Source organism: Dendropsophus ebraccatus, chromosome 7 (assembly GCF_027789765.1).
Source record: "Dendropsophus ebraccatus isolate aDenEbr1 chromosome 7, aDenEbr1.pat, whole genome shotgun sequence".
NCBI classification, from domain to species: Eukaryota; Metazoa; Chordata; class Amphibia; order Anura; family Hylidae; genus Dendropsophus; species Dendropsophus ebraccatus.
Window position 1 is genome coordinate 35,343,767 of NC_091460.1, and position 15,346 is coordinate 35,359,112.

Below are 15,346 nucleotides of genomic sequence, written 5' to 3' on the forward strand. Positions count from 1 at the left end.
TCTATGTTGCAAACTTTCTTTATATCACGTCTACTAATGATTTTGATTTTATAAGTTATAAAGGACAGGTACACTTTAAAGCACAACTATAAAATATTTTGACGTTTTAGTTAGCTTGGGTCATAAGAATTTTGGCAATATACATTAATAAGCTAAATTGAACTTTGTTTAAAGGGGTTGTCCAGTGAAAATGTTTTTCTTTCAAATCAGCTATTAAAAAAGTTTTCCCATACTTATCAGCTGCTGTATGTCATGCAGGAAATGTTTTATTTTCAGTCTGACACACTGCTCTCTGCTGACATCTCTGGCCAAGACAGGAACTGTCCAGAGCAGAAGAGGTTTTCTATGGGGATTTATAGAAAACAGACAGTTTCGGTCTCGGACAGAGATGTCAGCAGAGAGCAGTGTGTCAGACTGAAAATAATACATTTCCTGCAGGACATACAGCAGCTAATAAGTATGGAAAGACTTGAGATTTTTTTTTTTTTTAATAGAAGTAAATTAAAAATCTATATAACTTATGTTGATTTGAGAAAAAAAAAAAAAAAAAAAAAGATTTTCGCTGGACAACCCCTTTAATACAGCAATGGAGGTGCTGAACTGGTGCAGGTCACTGCTGACTGGAAGGTGACGTTCCCGGACATCTGTCAGGCAGTGTGCTGAGTGCTTCATTCAACCAGGAGGAACATACAGGCATTGACTTCAATGTTTACTGCATCCAGGCCAGGCGGTGGTAGGACTACAACTCCCAGCACAACACAGCTGTAGTGCTTCCATATTAGCACTCACCATCAGTCTGCAGAAGCCGCCCCCCCCCCAATCCTGCAGTGTTATAAAAGCGGGCTATTGTCACTGCATTAGGTCACTACAACTTGGACTACAACTCCCAGCACCACACTCACTGTTCACATAGTACTGCAGCAGGTGACCACCACCCCCCTTAAGTGACAGTGTAGGAGACTATCTGCTGGAGCTGTGTATCTAATCCCAATGTGTGCGATACCATCTGCTAAAGTGCTGTCAGCGGTGAGTGGATGGAGGGCCTCAGCAATGGAGATAGTAGGGGAGGCTGAGTAGATCTCAGCAAACACTCAAGCTAGGGCTCTTTTTAAAGGGTAACTTTTTACATTTTTATTTTTTTGCCACTTAAATTATAGTTGCGGTAAGATCCACCACATCTGAATCTGTTAACGCCCTCCCTAGACTTCACTCTAAGGGAACCATTGACAGATTGGAAAATGCAAAAACACCATTCCACAAAATAGGGAATGACCACACGAGGCCTGATTAGGTGCAGGGTCTTACCACAAGAGGGCGCAAATTGCTTCCCCCACTGCAGACATCTTTTGGGTAGTGTGCTGCTTAGAGAAGTTAGTGACTCAGACATGACTCTGTACAACACTCATTTTCCAATGGACTTGGGGTACTATTACACACCGAATCGGGCCGATTAGCGTTCCGTGTAATAAGTACAACGATCAGCTGGTGATCGTTGTCATCGGCTGATGGCTGATATAGGTTAGAACCTATATTTGTCGGGCGGCGACCGCGCACAGCTACGTGTAATACACTATCCACACTCCAGGGCTGCTCCTGCTGTCCGCTTCTCCCCGGATCCTGTGTGCTCTAGCTTCAGAGCGGCCTGTCAGCTGACAGGCCGCGGCGGTCCCAGCCTGTGATTGGCTGAGCGGCCGGTCAGCTGAAAAGCCGCTCTGAAGCCAGAGCACACGGGACCCGGGGAGAAGCGGACCGCAGGAGCAGCCCTGGAGCGTGGATAGGTAATGTATATAGTTTAAGCAAGGGCTGCAAGGACATTGGTAACGATGTCCTTGCAGCCCTTGTTCAACGATCAGGCCGTGTAATAGGCCCAGTAATCTAGCGGATCGGCACTCGTTTACAGGTATTATCGGGCCCCCATCGGCCCGTGTAATACCACCCTTACTCAGATGTGGATAGGCATTTCAATGAACTGCTCACTATATAGACAGTTCTGACTAGGCTACTAGGAGCAGCAGTCAGCAGGATACGCAGATCACCCATAGAGATAACAGATCAGCCGATAGCAGCAGTTTCCTGAAATCTGAACCACTTTAGACTGGAATTTTATAGCAGGGAATAAGCTTTTACCAACAGAGATCCAGTGTAGAGAAGCCTCCGCCACCTGCCTAATGTGATGGAAGTGTACCCCCCCCCAGGCCAGAACCCATCATTACACCACCTCAAGATTTTGTAAGACCAAAAAGGACAGCAATTGTTTTATTTAGAAAAAAACATTTGTTACAGATGGTTATTAATAGTAATACAACTGCATGTACACACAACATTTACAAGATTTATACAGAGTAGATTAAAATTCAAGTTTGTACCTGCATCATATGACAAAAGCCTATGTACAATGCTGCAGACTGGAGTGTCCTTACACAGGCCATTGTAACAGTGTCCACTAGAGTGTCACGTGTGCGGTCTGGACAAGTCCCGGCCTAACCACAGGTATGACCGCTGTCAGGTCACAACCCATAGCCAGGCCTCCTACACATGTAACCCTTGTGTGAGGACAGTCTTTTATACGATGGGAGTAAAGTGGTGTTGTATCAGGTGGAAAGACACGATGCATCATCAATGCAAAAAAAAAAAGATAACATGAACAGGTTTTTAAAGCAATTAGGAAAGCAACAGGTGTATATATCCAGGTGTTACGCACATCGCTGACCAGATACAGAGGTGTTGCTACAACTACACCTGTCTATTCTCAGCTGCTCGGCCTTACAAATATGGGTCATTCAAATATGGGTCATTTGTAGTAGGTCAGTGCCATATACATTACATACAGTCAGCACATACACAACCCATTTCCATCAGAATATAATGGTGTCATACTTACAGTAGATGCCATGCAGGCCTCACTGGGGTCACTGTATACAAGGCTGATGACTAAGCCTACAGTCCTTTGTAAGATTTTTTTTTTTTCTACTGCTTTGTATGGAACAATGGGCCAGAGCATTTGCCCTCTCAGGGTACGTGCACACTGCAGAATTTCTGCAGAGACTTCAAGCTGATTCCCCCAGCTGGCTTCCATCTGTTCAATAGACTCAATATTTGCCGGCGAATTAAGCCGTCCACCAGACGACTTGTCACATCAAATCTTTAGGTGGACGGAGGAATTCGCCAGCAAATGTCTGAGAGTATGGAAGGGGCGGAACTTCAGACGGCTCCCGCTTGAAGTCTCTGCGGAAATTCCATAGTGTGCACGTACCCTTAGGGTGCCTTAACACAGATTTGACATTTTTGAAGACAAAGCAAGGAACAGGTCATATAGAAAAGACTGAGATTTCTCGTTTCAAATCCAATCCTGGCTTTGGCTTCAAAAATCTGTCCGATAAATCTGTAAAGGCACCCCCTTAGGCTCTGTGCCAATTGCAGAATGCATAAACTACCTCTGCCAGATTAAAGGCCACACAACCAACCAAGCACTATTTAATGGGGAGCAAGAGGAGTAGATTGTGCTAAACCACAGGTGTCAAAACTCAGGCCCCCCTGCTACTGCAAAACTACAATTCCCATCATGGTAATGTGGCATGAGGAGAATTGTAGTTTGGCAACAGCTGAGGGACAGACGTTCCCCATCCCTGTGCTTGACTGTAACAGAATAAAAGAGAAACTTAATATCCTGTACTGTTAAAGGGATGGTATCTATCCGAAGATAGCTGCCAAGGGACCCACAGCTGGGAAGCCACGGGTATCATAGAAACCTACTCATGGAAAGCCACCCGAACCTCCGTTACTATAGCTGCAGGCAGGTGTCCTTTCACAGATCTGACCCAATGTTCAAGTTACCAGCTTCTTGCAAGATGTCAGTCACTACCTTCTCTTGCGCACTAAAGCGGACAGACAGCTTGACCTAAAAGGGTTATCAGGGCCAATATCAGTGGAGGTATAAACAAGTCCCTGCAGCCTCTTCAATGCTTACCTTGTACTTGCAATTGCCTTATTGGTAGCAGTGGTGTAAGGTAATGTAGCGCCGTCCTGTTTACTTGAATGACACGACACTGCGGTACATTACCACTAAGAAAATGCAAGCACCTGTAAATGTTAGAGGCAGAATGCATTCACACCATGGCTACATCAGACTAGCAGGTGTGTCACGAGTTGTACCCCCACAATTATGGCCTATATCCTTAGAATAGGCCAACATTTAAAACCCAGATAACCCCTTTTACGTGGGATCTGTCAGAAGCCCAGAGGACTAACTTTTACATTACTAAGCTGAGTTGCCTGCAATGCATGTTTGTATCCAGCAGGGGTCACTGCTGTGCAGTCTGAATTCACCATAGTCTTAGAGTTCAGACTGCAAGTGTCAACCAACATCCAGACCACCACCAAGAAAAGCCAAACTTTAAACTACTATGGCTGCCATTAAGTCATGACAAGCCTTCAGCTGTAACAATAAAAGGGTTTTCTGGGACTGAGGCCTATACCTCGGATTGGTGCAGACATCCGACTACCCTGCCAGCCAGCAACACTGAGCCTGGGACGCACACAATGAATGGAGATGGAAGCAGATGGCTCAGTCCATTGTGAAGAGGTCATGCTGGGTTGCTGCAGCTCAGATTCCATCAACGTGAATAGAAGCAGAGCTGTAGTAGCCTATAAACTATAAAAATAATTGGAGACAAACACTTCAGACTGTATAACTGGGTGCCACGGCTCTGCACAACAGATCAGCAAAAGTGCTGGGTGTCAGCCAGCGATCCTAAGTATGGGCCATCACTATAACGCATGTCTATTCACACATACAGGATCTGCAGATATCAATGTAACTAACCACTGAATCTGCTGCAGATCCCATGTGTGTGAATGGACTCTAAACAAGCAGCTTGGATCATGCACAGTTTTGTGCCTTATCGATATTGTATGTTTGCAGGAGAAGGTCAGAAACCACGCCAATTCTTTGTCAAATGTGAAAGCAGGGGTCCAGAATTATTTCCTTAATAAATTAAGTATCCAGCAGTAACGTTCAGGTCAAGATGATCATAAAATATCAAATCATCCAAATACATATATAAAAACAGGATATAGGGGAACAGAAAAGAGAACTTGCATTTTCTCATATGACTAGAGCAGAGTGAATGCTTCTCATTGGCCAGTGTCTAGATGAGCCTGTATAAATAAGCGGTATGCATGCCTTTGGTTCCCTGCAGCTGGCCACCATTTGTTTTTCACTTTAAGAGCAAGTGGCAATTACAGAATAGGCATGAAAAGCAAGGTATGACTGTATTCAGAGTCTGTACAATGGGTTACCTGAGATTAAAGTACACCAAGTATATAACCAAAGCATGAACACAAAAAGGTATAATCCCCAGAGACGAGAGGCATCCACTCCATGTTGACAAATCATAGTCAGCATAGTTGTTCCAGTATCAAGTGCTCCATCCAAAAATATATGTATAGCTGCCGGCACCATTCGCATACACTTTACTCAGGCATAAAAGTTTATCTCAGGCTGCAAAATAAGCAGCAAGGTGATCCAACCCAGTATAAGGATGAAATATACCGAGCACGTAGGGAGAGGGTCTCCATCAGCTGACACTTAGCTGAGCAAACTCAGAGCCATCGTCTTCATTTAAGCAGGCGGCTAAGTCAAATCCTCCTGCTGCCTCCACTTTTCTGACTTTGGTTGGAGTGCCTGCAAACTAAGCAAAGAATAACTGGGTTATAACAGAGTACTGCACAATGCATTAACATTGAGGCAAGAGCTATTATATGGAGCTGTGGAGATCTTTGCACGCTGCCAATTTGCCATTGCTTTAGGTATGGCTTACCTCCAAGTGAATGGAGCTAAACCAGCATGCATTACCCATAGCACTAAAGGAGTAACTCTGCAGTTTTCTTTCAAATCAACTGGCATTAGAAGTTAGACAGATTTGTAATTTACTTCTATATAAAAATCTCCAGTCTTCCAGTACTTATCTGCTGCTGTATGTCCTGCAGAAAGTGGTGTATTCTTTCCAGTCTGACACATTGCTCTCTGCTGCTACCGCTGTCCATGTCAGGAACTGTCCAGAGTAGGAGAAAATCCCTGTAGACAACCCTTTGACAGTGCCTGACATAGACAGAGGTGGCAGCAGAGAGCACTGTGTCAGACTGGAAAGAATGCACCACTTCCTGCAGGACATACAGCAGCTTATAAGTACTGTAAGGCATGATTTGTTTTTAAATAGAATTTACAAATCTGTAAAACTGAGTTTATTTTAAAAAAATATATATTTATATAATATAATTATTAATATATATATATTTACATTTATATGATATATTATTATATTTACATTTATATGATATATTATTATATTTACATTTATATGATATATTATTATATTTACATTTATATAATATATTATTATATTTACATTTATATAATATATTTATATATATATATCCCCAAGTGCCCCTTGCAATCACTCGATAATGGGATGTTTTTGCCATGTGAATCAGCCATCTGTGTTTAAGTAATTTCACTTACAAGGTTATCTTCGGACTCCACTTTAGAAGGCGAGCAGATCATATCTTCACAACTGCAAAAAAAAAAGTTTTACATGCTATTATGAACAGATATCCTGACTTAAATCAGAATTAATAATTCAAGGATTTTATGCACTACAGCAGGGTCTACCAAGCATTTGTTTGGAAACCACATGCAACTTTAGTGGATGAATATTGCAATTACAACTGTGTTGAGATTTACCATCTTCACTAAACCTGGAAACCTCATTGCTGGTCATACCTGTGTTTTCTCATCCGATCCATGTGCAGCTGCAGAAAGTTTGAGTTAATATGGATACCACGCCAGGTCAGTTCCATGCATAAGCTCTATTCTGATCCAATAGGGCTCCTGCATGGAACGTATCTCGTGTGGGCAAATCCACAGCCATCCATGCTTCTAGCGGTAGGGGCAGCTGCTCGGCATTCGGGTGAAGAAACCTCATGACAATTTAAAGGGTTAGTCATCTTGTAAAGTGATGGCATATCACCACCCACATAAGAGGTCCAGCCAAAACAAAAACTCTGCTGCAGGCAGGGGACGTTCAAAAATAACGTATGCTTGCCAGTCCCCCGCAGCACCACATCACAAGCTCCTGACGGCTGGGGCTTCATTCTCTCCCAGCTTCCTACTACACCACAACCCAGCAGGAAGGGCTTGTTCAGCCAGTGACTGCAGTGGTGTCTCATCCCAATCACTTGATTCATCAAGCTAGTCAAATCATGTGACATTGCAGGAGCAGAAGATCCAGGAGCAGTAAAGCATCGCTGCAGGGGTACAGGGATGGGCAAGTAAACATTAAGTTCCCGCACCCAACTGCAGATTTTGTTTTGGTCAGACTTCTTTAATGGTGGGGACCAACCTCTGGGATTCCAAGAATGAGGTGCCTCCAGTATGAGTGATTTTTTTTATTTCATAGGAACAGCAATGAAGCTATGTAGATCCAGGGCACTCTTAACTTATGGCTTCAGTATGCATGGGCACAGATGCGTATAATGCTGGGCAAGTGTGGCAAGAACTAGCTATTGGATCTACAAAATCACTTGTGCAGAACAAAGGCATTAAAGCTACTCACAATGGTTGCAGGTCATCAGTTTCCTCTTTCGGGGGGTCCCATTCATGGAGGGCAATGCGCCAACGTTTAATCTGCTGGTCCCAAGACCTGCGGCTGTATTTCTTAAACTTATTTGGGGTTCGTGGATGAACTTTTTGCTGCCTTGTATGTCTGGGTAAATAAAGAAAATTGGAAGATTGAAGTGTAAATACAAGCTATACAGTGTGACTAAACTTGTTGCACAGAAAATACTTCAATTGTGTATGACCCAACAGAATGGATAACCCAGAACCATAACCAACAATCCAATGTAACTATAGTGTTGGGTACAAGATAATACCTTGGCACAGCTTTTATGTATCTGTCATATGCAATTGTGTTCTTTCCATAGTTTATTTGCTTCTGTCTTCTGGCAAGAACCGCTGGGTCACTTTCTATTTCTCCTTGATTTGAAGAATCCTTGGAATCCTTTGAATCAGAGCTGGAAAATAAATAAATAAAGCTTGGAAAATGAATGGGTGGATCCATGCACAAAATGGAGTTTTGTTTGGGACGCAATGCTTTTATAATGATCCCCCATGGCTCCTAGAGACCAGGGGTGTCAAACATCTGACAATCCAACTGTTTTAAAACTACAACTTAGCACACTTGGACAGAAAAAGCTTAAGCTTTGGCTGTCCATGCATGATGAGAATTTTTGTTTGCAAACAGCTGGATCCAGTCCCCGCATGTCACAGCTTCCTACTGTATACGAGGTATCACCATCTCAGCAGGAGCTGCACATACAGTAGGGACTGGCTGTGTATACATTTCCTGATGTGAAGTGTCTATGTCAAAAGCAGATAGAAGCATGCCACGATGGGATCGGCGGGGGACTGGGTAGGAGTGTATGACTGACTCACATCAGACGACATTCAATGGACATAATCACTTTACAAAAGGGAATAAGACACAAATTAGTCAGCTGGGCAGCTACAGTAGTAAGGGGATATAGAGGGCAGACATGGAGGTAGATTGCTGTTCTTGCAGCTTTTCTAAACCAATAATCTCCAAGCTGCAACTTCACAGTCGATGCAAAGCTATAACCCCCCAAAGCATAATGAGCCTTTGGCTGGAGGGAACCATAGCACAAAAACTAGAGAACATAATAGCAGTGGTGTCACCTTCTGTCTGCAACTCTCCAGCTGTTTGACAGTCGTGACCAATCTACAAGGAGAACTTAACCTATAACACAAAAAGAAAACCCCATACCTTCCAGATGAGGATTTCCGCTCTCTTGGACCAAGGTCATGAACAAGCAGTTTTCTCCTATACCTGTCAAAGGCAAACAAATCTTAATGTTTGACATACATAGCTTTGCTAAAGTAATGCTAAAGTACATGTTATATGAAGCAGCTTCCACAGTAGTTGGAGCAGCATGTGCAAAGTTAATCATTCACTTAAAAGTTTGGGGATTCAATAGGCAAACCCACCGTTTTGCTGCAAACCCCTATCGTGCCAACGTTTATTGGTGGGTTTTGGAGGTCTCCTTACAGGAGTCCCCCGTCCCCTTTGCTAGGTCCTTCCTTGGCGGGATATCTGGTTAGTGGCATGTTTCAAGACTCTCAAATGAGGCTCTATTTTTATTTTCCAGGGGCGATGCACCTAGGTTCACAAGAGTTGAGTGCTTTAAGTAGCAGCCTACAGTGTCTTCTTTAGCCGGTCTCTCCGAGGTCAGTGATTGCTTTGATCTACGAGGCATTGCTTCTGCCTAGCCAGAATCCTACTCCACACTGATAAGGGGCAACACCTCGAAAAAGCTGTCTGAATGGATACCTGGCTTTCTTATTTCCCTCATAACTGTTTACACATTTTTAAAGCCAAAGCCAGGAACAGATTATAAAGACAGATTTCTCCTATTCTCAAATGCATTCCTAGCTTTGTCAGATAAATCGTGTAAACACACCATTAGACTGGTAATTGAGGTGGATATTGACTGAAAGACTTTATATACTGGTTTCCTTACTGGAGCCACTCCTTTTCTAGGTGCTTCCCTGGAGGGCAATCTGGCTAGTCCTGTATTTCAAGACTCTTAAAGGGGTAGTGCGGTGCTCAGAAATTATTCACAGAACACACATTACAAAGTTATACAACTTTGTAATGTATGTAATGTCTGTGAATGGCCCCCTTCCCCATGTCCCACCACCCCCACCCGTGTACCCGGAAGTGTGGTGCGCTATACATACCTGTCACGTGCTGACACCAGTCTTCTATCTTCATTCAGCGACGTCTTCTTTGGGCGGACGGCGAACAGCCGCGATTGGCTGAGCATAACTGTGCTCAGCCAATCGCGGCTGAGCACAGTTGTGACGCGGCGGAGGGGGGACGGGCGGCAGCGACTTGGCCGTCCGTCCGAAGATGACGTTTGGCAAAAGATGGCGGACGGCCCTCAACACGGATGAGGTAATTTATAATGCACCACACTTCCGGGTACACGGGTGGGAGTGGGGGGACACGGGGAAGGGGGCGATTCACAGACATAACATACATTACAAAGTTGTATAACTTTGTAATGTGTGTTATTCTGTAAATAATTTCTGAGCGCCGCACTACCCCTTTAAATGAGGCTCCTCAGACTCTTTTGCAAAGTTTCCTTTTAACATGTTTTTGTACAGAGAAGGAACCAAGACGTAAGGGAAAGGTGGACTGGCCAAAAAATGCAAAAGGAAACCAACATAAGTACTTGGCTCTTACCTTGCTAAATCTTTCTCAACAGTTTCCATTAAGTTCTCTTCCTCTTCAACAGCCGATCCCCAGTCTTTACATCTGGACACTGGTTTGTGGCTCTCCGGTGTGGTGAAACTGGTAGGAAAGGAACGCCGAGAGGTCAGCCTAGCAGATCAATGACAAAACTGAGTAATACCGCCCATATCATATATGCCAGGCAAAGTAACCAAAGCTATAGAAGCTGTAATGGCCGTATAGCAAATACTTTCTAGAATACAGGCAGTTGTCAGCACATTACAGTTACTAGAAAAGTGCCCCTTACCTAGGGCTGGGCGATAATGGCCAAAATCAATATCGCGGTTTATTGCACATGTAACTGCGGTAATGATAATTGAACGATAATTATGACACCCCTTTGTAAGCCACACCCACTTGCCCGTGGCAAACTGGGGATATTTTATTTTTAAAAAAGTAGCATTACACAGCTAAGTACACACAGGAGGGGATAGGTCTCTATATATACACTATGTACAGACAGGAGGAAGGGGGACAGGTCTCTATATATACACTATGTACAGACAGGAGGAAGGGGGACGGGTCCCTATATATAATATATATATATATATATATATATATATATATATATATACACTATGTACAGACAGGAGGAAGGGGGGACGGGTCCCTATATATACACACTATGTACAGACAGGAGGAAGGGGGGACGGGTCCCTATATATACACTATGTACAGACAGGAGGAAGGGGGACGAGTCCCTATATATACACTATGTACAGACAGGAGGAAGGGGGGACGGGTCCCTATATATACACTATGTACAGACAGGAGGAAGGGGGGACGGGTCCCTATATATACACTATGTACAGACAGGAGGAAGGGGGACGGGTCCCTATATATACACTATGTACAGACAGGAGGAAGGGGGGACGGGTCCCTATATATACACTATGTACAGACAGGAGGAAGGGGGGACGGGTCCCTGTATATACACTATGCACAGACAGGAGGAAAAGGGGACGGGTCCCTGTATATACACTAAGTACAGACAGGAGGAAGGGGGGACGGGTCCCTGTATATACACTATGTACACACAGGAGTGTGTGCATATAGCCTATAGAGACCTGTCCCCTCCTGTGTGACAGCTCTGCTATGCCAGGCACAGCCAGAGCTACATGTGGTGTGCAGGAACTGAGACAGCTCTGCTATGCCAGGAAGCCGCTTTCTCCTTTAGCCTCAGGTGTCAGTGATAAGATGCAGAGCACTGCAGTGAAATTAAACAAGAAAGCGTTATCTGGCCGGGGACCTCCTTGAGATCTGTCCCGGCTGTGAGTTATGGGGGAGGGGAGGCAGGACAGTAGGTTACCTCCTGTAGGCTGCTGGCTGTTACAGCCTGCCTGCAGTCCTCAGCCTGCAGACGTCTGCCCTGTGCTTCCCGGGCAGAGAGATCCAGGCAGGGACTGCAGGACACTCCAGGACACTCCGAGGCTGCACTCCGGCTCCACAGGCTCAGTGTCTGCATTTTGGGGCAGGGGGAGATAACCCGGATTCCCGGACTGTAATCTTGGAGCTCAGTGATCCCCCTCCTGTCTCGGGCCTGAGATAAGACGCCCCTCATCCGATCTGCTGCCCGTCCTGTCTGGCCCTCCCTACACATACAAAATCAGTGAAATACCGCAGATACCGTCCTGGCAAAGTTGAGTTGGGTTAACCAACGCCAGAGACTATAGGTATTTTCACAGTATACCGCCCAGCCCTACCCTTAACCATACTTTTAGGGTACATGGACATCACAGGTGGGTGCCCACTATGAGCACATTGTCTACCTAGTAACCTGCTCAGGTCTTCAGCACAGGGCAGAACAATAAAGCCAGAGCAGATGGATATATGATGCATGGAGCCTTAGTAGGACTCTTCGTCTACCTTGGTCAGAATCTTGTTAGATTGCTAGTAAACCGTAATCAGGGAAAACAGCAAAGAATCGGTGTCCCTGCACAATCCCTTATGGGAAGTGCCCATCCATATAAAACCACCCTAATAGAGGGCCCCCGACTAAGAACCCTTCCAAGTCATTATTGCCAAACATAGTACCTGAAACCAGAGACTAGAGAGAAAGAACATGGGGAGAATTCAGCCCATTAGGAAACACAAAAGCTTGAGAATGGAGACTGCCATACAGGACTATTACCTTGATGTACTGCAAAATCCAGCTGATGCTATGTGGAACACAGCATATCCTTGTATTACAGCTGCCGCATGATCCATTTCCCCTAAGGAGGCATGTACATAGGTGCAGCGGTCATGCATAAGAGACAGCCAAGCATATTTTGCAGTCTACTTCTGCCTCACAGAGCACTAACTTCACTGCAGCTCTATTTAAGAAGGTGAACCAGAAGACCTCAAGGAAGCCTATGACTCCAACCTGTGGATAGGTGGTGAGCGCCTACTAATGAATGGAGCACTCCCATTTGCCTGCACAGCCACCACTCCATTCATTGCTAAACGATCTCCGGATCGGTGGCGGTCAGACCCTATTGAATAGCTCATACGAAGACCCCATTAAACCACTTTACAGGCAGTACCTGGCTGAGGAGACCCAAAGGTGTATTCTATCACCATCACATGACGACCAATCCACAACCATCTCACCTGTCAGGACGTCGGTCACAACTCTGGGAAGGCTTTTCTTCATCATAGATGGTGTCCTCTTCATCGTGTCGTCGTCTAAAATTTCCATCTGAGTGACGCTTCCGTCCCTGAGACCAGCGAGTGGGTGGTTGAGATCTACAAAAAACATTCATAGTAAATCACAAGCTGGAGTCAGGACACCGCTAATACGTACAGGTCAGGTCCAATCGACACTTAGGGTAGTATTACATGGGCCGATGGGGGCCCGATAATTACTAAACAAGCGGTGATCTGCTAGATCGGCGCTCACTTACTGGGCCTATTACACAGCCCGATTATCGTTTAACAAGGGCTGCAGGGACATTGTTACTGATGTCCTTGCAGCCCTTGCTTAAACTTAATACATTACCTGTCCAGGCTGCAGGGCTCCTCTCGCGGTCTTCTTCTCCCCGAGTCCTGCGCGCTGCAGCTTCAGAGCGGCCTGTCTCAGCTAACAGGCCACTCAGCCAATCACTGACCGCAGCGGTCCCGGTCTGTGATTGGCTTAGCAGCCAGTCTGCTCAGACAGGCCGCTCTGAAGCTGCAGCGCGCAGGACTCGGGGAGAAGAAGACCGCAAAAGGAGCCCTGCAGCCTGGACAGGTAATGTATACCGTCAGTCGCGCACCACTATTACACGCAGCAACGCGCGGTCGGCACCTGACAATTATAGGTTCAAACCTATAACAATCAGCCAATGATCGTTGTCATCGGCTGATCGTTGTATTTATTACATGGAGCGGTAATCGGCCATTCATCGTTCTGTGTAATAGTACCTTTGGGCCCTCTTACAGGACCCCATTAAAAGGGACAGTCCATATTGAAAAACTAATACATACAAAATGCAGCTCATGTAGTACAACATAGAATCAAATACTAGATGGGGCTTCATGGTATCGGACAGCACATGGCTGGGTGGGGGAGGGGCTTTACCTGATCACCACCTCTAACCCTTCATTTCACCCTCCCACCCTACAACACAAAGCATGTGAGGATAGGCCTGAGCCACCAGAGGATGCTGGGAGTTGTAGCTCCAATATCGCTTCAACACTACAAGCTGATGAACATTCCCCTCTTACAAATAATCAGTGGCCATAAGTTAACCTTGTTAATAAAGTTATTTGAAAAAAAAAAAAAAAAGGAAACAAAACCTATTTGGTTCAAGATGACAAACACAACCCGAATGAAGCCGCAAACCGGACGGCCGTTCCTCACAGAGCACAACTTACCGGCGCTCATCAGTGCGGTTGTCTCGGTGTCTGTACATGATTGATATTGACCGGTAGAAGCCTCTGGACCCGCTGCTCACCTCCTACTGACCGAAGCGCGCCAGAAACGAAACCTTTAACCAAAGCACAACATCGGACTGTACCACTGCTAAGCAATAGGGGAGTATGAATCAAACCGTAATGCCTGTATCACTGCTTCCGACCGCCAACAGTATGACTATATTACAGTTACTTAAAATTTTTTATACCTAATGGGAATATGCAGAAATATCTGAAGGTTTATGGTAAAGATTTGTTTTTTTATTTTTATAGGCGAAACTAAACTCCCCTCACAGATAAATAATTTTGGAACGTTCCAAGAGCCTCGTGACGTTAAGGTCGCGTCAGGGAATAGCTGAAAGGCCATTGGTTCATTCTTCATGTCAATCAACGAGCGGGCGGGGTCGGAAGCGACCGATTCATTGATCTGATTGGCTGTGGTGAGGTAGGGTTTGAAGAGATTCCCCGCCAAGTGCTAGAAGTGTTTTGGCGCTAAAATGAAGGGAGTAAGAGAGGGAAAGGATAAACAATGGTTAATACGGGGTCACTAGTAGGGGTGCGGTTGTTTTACAGTCTATATGGGTCAGGACCTCATCCCTATAAAATATAATAATAATATGTCCTTATTATAAGTAAGTCATAATACATTATAAGGTGGATTACAGCTCTACACGAGTGTGTCTGCTTAACCAGTGACCCAACTGCTGCAAAACTACATATCCCAGCATGCCTGTACAGCCAGTCTATATGGGTCAGGACCTCATCCCTATAAAAATAATAATATATCCTCATTATAAGTAAGTCATAATACATTATAAGGTGGATTACAGCGCTGTATCCTACTCATGTGTGTCTGCCTAACCAGTGACCCTCCACATGCTTCAAAACTACAACTCCCAGCATGCCTGGACAGCCAGTGACCCTCTGCTGCAAAACTACAACTCCCAGCATGCCTGGACAGCCAATGACTCTCCAACTGCTGCAAAACTACAACTCCCAGCATGCCTGGACAGCCAGTGACCCTCTGCTGCAAAACTACAACTCCCAGCATGCCTGGACAGCCAGTGACCCTCTGCTGCAAAACTACAACTCCCAGC

General features: G+C 45.0%; 1 protein-coding gene across 2 annotated transcripts; it reads right to left on the reverse strand.

Moving 5' to 3' along the window:
• Positions 1 to 2,225: 2,225 nt before the first annotated feature.
• Positions 2,226 to 14,320, reverse strand: SLBP (stem-loop histone mRNA binding protein). Of its 2 annotated transcripts, none has more exons than XM_069977281.1 (8): positions 14,211 to 14,320; positions 12,966 to 13,100; positions 10,326 to 10,433; positions 8,844 to 8,906; positions 7,933 to 8,073; positions 7,614 to 7,763; positions 6,521 to 6,572; positions 2,226 to 5,690 (listed from the first exon to the last, which is right to left on the reverse strand). In XM_069977281.1, exons 1-8 carry the CDS (start codon positions 14,246 to 14,248, stop codon positions 5,577 to 5,579), a joined length of 801 nt encoding a protein of 266 aa, XP_069833382.1. In that variant the 5' UTR covers positions 14,249 to 14,320; the 3' UTR covers positions 2,226 to 5,576. The 2 variants fall into 2 exon arrangements, with proteins under 2 accessions (XP_069833382.1, XP_069833381.1); XM_069977280.1 differs by having other exon boundaries at positions 10,326 to 10,463.
• Positions 14,321 to 15,346: the final 1,026 nt, after the last annotated feature.

Excerpts from the sequence above, each read along its gene's own strand:
- SLBP (XM_069977280.1), bottom strand. The coding sequence starts at position 14,248 with ATGTACAGACACCGAGACAACCGCACTGATGAGCGCCG. Across the intron at positions 13,101-14,210 it reads AACCGCACTGATGAGCGCCG|ATCTCAACCACCCACTCGCT; the intron begins GTAAGTTGTGCT and ends TGTTTTTTGTAG. Across the intron at positions 8,907-10,325 it reads GTTGAGAAAGATTTAGCAAG|GTATAGGAGAAAACTGCTTG; the intron begins GTAAGAGCCAAG and ends TGCCTTTGACAG.